The 8,186-nt window shown below is 42.0% G+C and overlaps 1 protein-coding gene across 2 annotated transcripts; it reads right to left on the reverse strand.

Annotated features, from left to right (window-relative positions):
- Positions 1–398: 398 nt before the first annotated feature.
- On the reverse strand, positions 399–4,341 carry LOC134987746 (putative nuclease HARBI1). 2 transcript variants are annotated; one of them, XM_063950513.1, is made up of 5 exons: positions 4,025–4,341; positions 3,568–3,940; positions 3,239–3,260; positions 1,639–2,226; positions 399–501 (listed from the first exon to the last, which is right to left on the reverse strand). In XM_063950513.1, exons 1-3 carry the CDS (start codon positions 4,335–4,337, stop codon positions 3,257–3,259), a joined length of 690 nt encoding a protein of 229 aa, XP_063806583.1. In that variant the 5' UTR covers positions 4,338–4,341; the 3' UTR covers positions 399–501; positions 1,639–2,226; positions 3,239–3,256. The 2 variants fall into 2 exon arrangements, with proteins under 2 accessions (XP_063806583.1, XP_063806582.1); XM_063950512.1 differs by lacking the exon at positions 3,239–3,260.
- Between the last annotated feature and the right edge of the window lie 3,845 nt (positions 4,342–8,186).

Below are 8,186 nucleotides of genomic sequence, written 5' to 3' on the forward strand. Positions count from 1 at the left end.
CCTTTTCAATAACGAATCCAATTAGTGTAATGATTGATAATGTTCCTAAACAATTAAGTCTGCAAAACAAACCAGATTAACACTTTGTTGCCATAATTGCCCATCAACATGTAAAAGTGTTTTTTTTTTTTTTGTTTTTTTTCCCTTTGTTTGTTTTTAAAGGTGTTGTTTGTGAATGAAGGTGTTTACATGTTTCTTAACACAATAATCTCCTGTTTTTTTGGTTAATAATCTAACGTAAGATGTGTGTAATGTTTTTGGCAAACAATTTCTGCCTGTCAATCAGCTGATCCTTTTTTGCATTAATAAACACAACACCCGGTTAACTTTAATCAACTTTTTTTATTTTATTTTTTAAAATAAATCAGTTTTTTTTTTCTGAAAATAAACAATATCATGCATATTTTTGCAAATTGTCAACACAATGCATTAATCCTTGCAGGTGTTGGCGCATGGTGTAAAGAATGCCTCCAAAACTTGTGGGATCTCCAACTGCAACATCTGAAATTAAGATGCAACACAAACATTAATAACTTAATTACATTACTTATTATCCAAGCAAGGCGCAAAGCACACTTAAATGCAGGCATGTCCAAACTGCTGGACTCCAGCTGTTGTGAAACTACATATACCAGCATGCCTTGACACAGTTTTGTGGTCAGGGAATGCCAAAGCTGTGTCAGGGCATGCTGGGATGTGTAGTTTCTCAACAGTTGTAGGGCCGCAGTTTGGACAGGCCTGCTTTAATGGCAAAGTTACTACATCCTGCCTGTTTTATGGTACAATCATTAGCAGAACAACACACAAGCCTGCTCAGCCTTTTTTTAAGATTTTAAAGTGTTCCAGACCATGGGTTACATTTACTACTATGTGAGTTATATTTAAGATGGAACGTTGCCCATAGCAAACAAGCAAAAATATGAATATTATATTGTAGAAGTGGTTCCCAATTTTTTAAGTATAATCTTATTGGTTGCTATGGCCGACATCCCATGTTAAAGATAACTACCATCTTCGTCAATGTTACACCATGTTGGCATTCATTCCCATTTGGTTTTTTTTTTATTGTTTTTTTTTTTTTAAGGGTGTTGGTCCTGCATCATCACACTGCATATCAACATCTTCAGAAGGACAACATATCCTAGCATGCCCACACTCCATGAAAGCTGCCCTTACTAAATAAGGTCAAACAGGTTTGACTTTATCCAATAATCATTTTGTGAGTGTAACTTTCACACCACAAATCATTGGGTCGTTAGGCTGCCTAACAAAGTGAAGCATGTGATTTGTAAGTGTAAATATTAAGAATACACAGGCACAAGTGTAAAAGAACAACAACATACTAAACTCCACTCAGGTCTAACTGTTTCCCCGAAAACCTAACACATATAAACCCTGTTGTCCTGCCAACCCTGTTGACCTAATGAGTGTCGACCTAGAGTGGACACACAAAACATGGCACACATAAACACTGGACATATAATGACACTCAAATAAATGTAAATTCAACATGTACACCATGAAGAAAAACACAATTAATTTTCCTTGGTACAAGAATTCCAACAGTACAACAGTGCATGTTTTGTCATTGTAAGTGTAAGTAGGTAATCATTTTTAACAAAATGTTAAAACACTTACTTTCCTCGGCAACATGAAGACTCCCTGAACTGTCTTCAGGGGCTTCCTCTGCCCATTCACTGGGTGGGGATGGCGGCTGGATGGGGGAAGGCGGCTGGATGGGGGAAGGAGGAGGGATTGGGGAAGGAGGCTGGATGGGGGAAGGAGGCTGGATGGGGGAAGGAGGTTGGATTGGGGATGTAATTTCAGAGGGTGGGTCTGATTGAGAGGGCGAGGGGGGCGGTGAAAATGTTAGGCCAATAGAGGGTGAGGGGGGCTGAGAAGGTGAGTTGGAAGTAGAAGGAGAAGGGGTATGGGAAGGAGGAGAAGGGGTCACAGAAAGAGAAGGAGAGGTTGGCTGAGAAGGGGAGTGGAAAGTGGAGTGGGCCTGGGAAGCTGAGGGGGCCTGGGAAGCTGAGGGTGACTGGGAAGCTGAGGTGGATTGTGAAGCTGATGGTGATTGGGAAGCTGAGGGGGATTGGGAAGCTGAGGGGGAGTGAGAAGGGGAGGGGGAGTGAGAAGGGGAGGGGGACTGGGAAGTGGAGGGGGAGTGAGAAGGGGAAGGGTGCTGAGCTGGTGCATCATGTGGTGCTTGCCGTTGTGGTCGTCCTAGAATGATTGGTAAAATATATTTCAATTTGCATGTTAAATTACATACTAATCAATTTTAATTTTCACTGTTCGGTTCCATGTAAAAGAAAGTTTTTGTAAGAATTTTTACAAAATAATTATTCAAACCTCTTCATGTTGCCCACTGCAAACAAAATTATGAAATTTAAAAATTTTGTCGGTCATTCCTGTATCTATTCCATTGAGACATATTGATTTGTCTAGCCAACATCACCAGATCACTATTCAAGCTACCTTATTATATAGACAGCACTGATCAAGTGTTTTGGTACAGTTTCCTGCCTGGTTACTAATTATGTAAAACATGCACTTGTTTAGGGACACTTTGCTACAGTCAGTAATGTTTGCCCTAACCACACACACTGTCCTATTTTTTCACAATGTTCACTCAGTGTTGCAATTAGCCTACCACTTAGTGAAAATTTGCACTATTTATGCTAATAATCTTATGTAATGTTACTTACTGCGTGCATGCATAGTGCGGATTTGCTGGCGGATCTCCGCCAACAGCTCTGGAGTCCTCCTTCGGAGATCACTCCATCTCCGCTCTAACTGGATGATGGTCCGCCTGCTGCGGACGCGAGACAGCAGCAGGCGACGGACCTCCGCGTAGGCCTCGCGCTTAACACGATTGGGGATGAATCGCCCAACGCGGCCTACGCGGCGGTCCATCACCGCAACCAGGACGCGGAGCTCCCGCCTGGTGAAAGGTGCCGCACGCATCATGGCAATGGCGTTTTCCTTATTTGGGCATATATTTATAATGTCTGTTAGCATGTGATTGGTCCACAATCTATGCTGTCATATGTCATTTATAATAACTTTATTGATCTTTGCAATGCTGTGAAGAGCAGAGTGTTATTTCGCACGAGCGGATCTACGCATTCGCATAAGCAAATTTTAAGCAAAACACAACCATAATTTTAAAAACAAAAAAACACAGACACACACACAGTTTTAGATCAATTTATAAACATATCTGAGTACTCACCTCAGTTTGTGTGGTCTTTCAGCTGGACATTCACAAAGTGGGCAACATTCAGTTTCATTTGTTTGTGTTTTTGTTTAAATAATCATGATGTTAGAATAGTAAAAAAATAAGGCCACTATTTAGCAACATCACAGTATTGTTTGACACAAAATTAAATTGTCAGCTTAACGTGTTATTGTTTTTTGAAGATAAAAAAAAACAGATTCAAACACACAAAAAGCATTACACAATGACCTTACAATAGCAAACACAATTTCTACATTTAAATACAAAATGATGCATACTGTGCTTTTATTTTGGTAACAATAGAGTAAAAAAAAACACTATACCTGAAAAATTCAGCAACAATGCTTGCCCTGACTTGGCTCACCCTCCTTGTAACACTCCCCCCACCGAAGTGTCGGACAACCCCTGGCTCCTCATCAGGCAATTCCTCTGTCTGAGGAAGCTCTACGCTACTCCTTACCGCGATATTGTGGAGTATAGCGCACAGGACCACTATTTTACTTGCCATCTCCGGCGAATACATGATGTCGCCACCAGTGCGGTGGAGCACACGAAACCGCCCTTTAAGGACCCCAATTGTGCGCTCCACCAGCTGCCTAGTGGCAGTAAGCGCGGAGTTAAATGCCGTCTGTGGTCCTGGCCTGGGATTACGGTAAGGAGTCATGAGCCAGGGGGTGCAAGGATATCCACGGTCTCCTGTTTGAGGCAAAAAAACTAATTAGAAATAGTCAATTTGGAAAAATATACAAAATTTTGATCAAAATATGTGCTACAACTCACCCAATAACCACATGTCTGCTCGTTGACTTGATCTTAATCTGTGCCATATCCCTGATTGTCTAATGACATACGCATCATGGGAACTTCCAGTAAACTTAGCGTTCAGGGAAAGGATCTGGAGGGATGGCCCACAAACAACCATTACATTCAGAGAATGAAACAGTTTCCTGTTTCTAAAAATTTCTTCATTATGTTTTGGTGGCTGAATAGCTACATGTGTGCCATCCACAACCCCAATAACATGTGGGAAGCGACTACCACCTTCCGCAAATTGCCGCTTCACCACATCTAGGGCACCAACATCCAAAGGCATAGCAATAAATTGCTTCACACGCTTGAGGAAAGCCTGGCAGACACGCCGCAGGACCTTACTGAACTGGCCCTGCGACATGCCAACCAGGTCTCCAACCACATGCTGGTAAGACCCTGTTGCCAAAAAATGTAACACAGCAAGGAATTGTGTCAATGGTGGTATTGCTGTAGGATACCGAATTTCAGACTCCAGATCACTCTCTATTATGGAGAGAGTGTCTAGGATTAGATGTGGTGGCAGCCTGTATCTACGTACAACCACATCATCTGGCATCCCAAAAAGTAGGACACGGGGTCGGAAAATTGGTGGCCTAGCACGCCTCCGTTGCCTTGGTTGATGAGGAGCCGGTTGTGGTTGTGGGGCTGGCGGTTGGGGTGGGAGTGCTGGCGTGGGTTGGGGAGGTAGGGCTTCTGCTGCGATAAATATAGACATCACACACTTTTATAAAAACAAAAAAAAAATGAATAAGACAAAAACAAAGTCCAAAAAATATGCAAACAAAAAATTATTACAAAAAGGGTGTGTCAACTTACTGCAGGAGCGTAAGACATTTTTTCTGGGTTCAATTCAGGACCAAAAAGAATATTATTAAAAAAAAAAAAAAAAAAACATTATTATAATGAAAGCTACATATGTTAAATTGTAATTGTTAAAAATACTATTATTTAAAAAAACAGAACATCAAACACATCACAAACAACTACTACAAAATTAAGAATAATTGGTTAAAAAAATTTAAATTACAAAAATAAAAAGTTAGCCCTTTAGTAGCTAGCCCAGCCAAGAACAACACTACTTTGCTGATCAATCCCGGTACAAAACATAACATTTATTATCAAGATGGAAAACAAACATAATCAAAACACTTTGAACAAACACAAACAGGCACCAACACAGGCCCAGGGAACTTACCTGATCCAAAATAAAGAAAGGAACTCTTTGTGTTATACAGCACACCAAAGATACAAAATCAACTAGGGTTACGTCACCCAAAAAAAAAACTCCTACAAGAGAGCAAATATGACAGTCAAAAACAACATACAGACCAATAAACAAAACAGGCACCAACACAGGCCCAGGGAACTTACCTGATCCAAAATAAAGAAAGGAACTCTTTGTGTTATACAGCACACCAAAGATACAAAATCAACTAGGGTTACGTCACCCAAAAAAAAAACTCCTACAAGAGAGCAAATATGACAGTCAAAAACAACATACAGACCAATAAACAAAACAGGCACCAACACAGGCCCAGGGAACTTACCTGATCCAAAATAAAGAAAGGAACTCTTTGTGTTATACAGCACACCAAAGATACAAAATAAACTAGGGTTACGTCACCCAAAAAAAAAACTCCTACAAGAGAGCAAATATGACAGTCAAAAACAACATACAGACCAATAAACAAAACAGGCACCAACACAGGCCCAGGGAACTTACCTGATCCAAAATAAAGAAAGGAACTCTTTGTGTTATACAGCACACCAAAGATACAAAATCAACTAGGGTTACGTCTCCCCAAAAAAAACTCCTACAAGAGAACAAAAATGTCAGTAAAAGCAATGAAGCACAGGTTTATTTGCAAAAATGGACTAGCTAAATATATATGTGAAAAAAAGAATAAGAAACAATCAACATAAAATAAACACTTTGAAATCAAAAAATGAACAACAAGACGAATTCCAGAATACTCACAAACGAAAATTCGCAGACAAAATGCTACACTGACTATATTCTAAACGCAAACGAAAGGACAAATGTATGCTTGACAATTACTCACTCTGAAAATTCCTATAGCACCTTCACGCACAAGCCAACAAACTCAAGTGAAACTCCAAACTACCTACACTCACAGCGTGCAAAGTAGGCCCTTAAATAAGCAGTGCAATCATTAATCAGATTAACAGTGTACACCTGTGTGAATTAACGATACGCACGTAGGTATATAAGCACACACCTCGGCGTACACACGTCATCACAAACATGGCTTCTCGTGAGCAAATCGCAGCAGAGATGGACCGCATTGCAGAGCAGGAGATGGCATTGCGGAAAAGACGCCTAGATTGCCAGAGGCGCATGTTGGAATCCGCCTCTGCGGATGTAGAAGAGGCAGGACCTAGTACTCTGCAAATGTCTGCTTCTGAACCACAACAATTAACTGGGGATACCCTGCCACACACACAAAGTGACCAAACTGAGGGAGAATTGGCTTTAGCCACACAAACACAACAGACAGAAGCTGCTAGTGAGGAGGAAGATGGTGATGACCAACAAGAAGAAACCTCACAGGCTACCTCCAGACGGAAGAAAAGACAGCCTGCATTCACTAAGAGGGAGTTGCGTGTCTTGGTCACGCAGGCCATGTCCAAAATCCATAGAGGGCCAAAAAACATGGGGGCTGCTTCAAAAGAACGAATCTGGAGAGACATCACAAAATCTGTGAATGAAGTTGGCTCTGTCGTCAGAACATCACAGGAAGTGAGACGACGGTAAGTGCATATTGACAGTCCTTTTTCTGTGCTAAGTTGACTAAAAAATGTAGTTACATGTGATGTTATGTCTAGCAAACACAAGCAGAACACATGTGCTATATATTTACTTAGACCAATAATAATACTCCACTTTGTCCCTCTTTCACAATACATATGTAGGTGGGCCGACTTCAAATCCCGCCTGAAGGCAAAGAGGGCTGCGGAGTGGAATGCCTCAAGGGCTACAGGTGGAGGAGCACCTGTCGCTGTGGAGTATACTGACTTGGAGGAGATGGCGATGCCCTGTGTCAGTTATGAGGAGGGCCAAGGGGTGTCTCATATGGACACGGACCTGCCTGAGATCCTGACGGGACATGACTTGGAAGGTAAGTTTACACATTTAGTTGTCTGTAATTTTGACAGTATTTATAATAATAAACTAATTTTGTATCCTACTTTTTTCCCACACATTCTTCTATTTGCTTGCCACAAAACACAGCACAGGGGGGTGATCCGTTTGAGTCACAGGACGGTTATGTGGTTGAGGCTGAGGTGGAGGGACCTAGTGAGTCTGGCAGTGTGGGACAACAAATCCCACCTCTGCAGGTTCCTACTGGCCCCCCCACCCAACCCTCTGCTATCCCGGAGATCCTGCTTGAAATCGCTAGGTATGGTGAGAGCCTAAATCGGTTTCAAGACGGGGTCGTCCGGGAGGTAAGCCAGATAGCTGTCCGGCTCACTGAGCACCGAACCTGTGTTGAGCAAGGTGTTGCTCAACTCTGCCAAGGTCTGGCAGAGATCAGGCAGGGCCAAGAACAACTTGCCTCCTCATTCCAAACCCTTGCAAATAACATCTTGCAAGGGCTCCAGGCCATCGCTGTCTCCCTTGCCCACAGTGGCAGAGAGCCACCCACATCGGCTCCCTCCCCTGCCCCTGCCCAGGAAGAACAGCCCACTGGGCAGGCCCAACGAAGGTTGCTCCGCAGACCTTCCAAAGAAGAACAGCCTCAGGCGGGTAGAAAAAGAAGAAAATGATGTCTCTCCAGATGGGCAGCACCCATGTTTTTGATGTTGCCTCTATGTATTTTTGGAGTTGGCTTGTGTGACCAGAATGGATAACTCCCTCTTAGTGAAATGTATTCTTTCTGTTTGGATGTATTGTAGCCTGTGAGTTTCTGTGTATAAACACCAGAGCCATCTTCCTCTTACTAGTGTGCTATGTATTGTTGTGTTTGTGTGGTGGATCCTAATTCTTTCTCATTTGGTTTAAAATTTGTGTGTTGCAGGGTGTGTCATGTTTTATTTATGCTTTAAAAATATACTTTTGTCAGAAGCAGAATTTTGCAGAGTACTGAGTTCTGCTATCTAATGATTGTCA

The sequence above is a fragment of the Pseudophryne corroboree genome, chromosome 2 (assembly GCF_028390025.1).
Source record: "Pseudophryne corroboree isolate aPseCor3 chromosome 2, aPseCor3.hap2, whole genome shotgun sequence".
Lineage (NCBI taxonomy): Eukaryota > Metazoa > Chordata > Amphibia > Anura > Myobatrachidae > Pseudophryne > Pseudophryne corroboree.

What these genes read in the sequence shown, in the direction of transcription:
- LOC134987746 (XM_063950512.1), bottom strand. Translation starts at nt 4,337, where the DNA reads ATGCCTTTGGATGTTGGTGCCCTAGATGTGGTGAAGCGGCAATTTGCG. An exon ending in AGCAGACATGTGGTTATTGG is followed by an intron (nt 3,941 to 4,024) that starts GTGAGTTGTAGC and finishes TGCCTCAAACAG; the next exon opens with GAGACCGTGGATATCCTTGC. An exon ending in ATTGTTGCTGAATTTTTCAG is followed by an intron (nt 2,227 to 3,567) that starts GTATAGTGTTTT and finishes CAATCATTCTAG; the next exon opens with GACGACCACAACGGCAAGCA.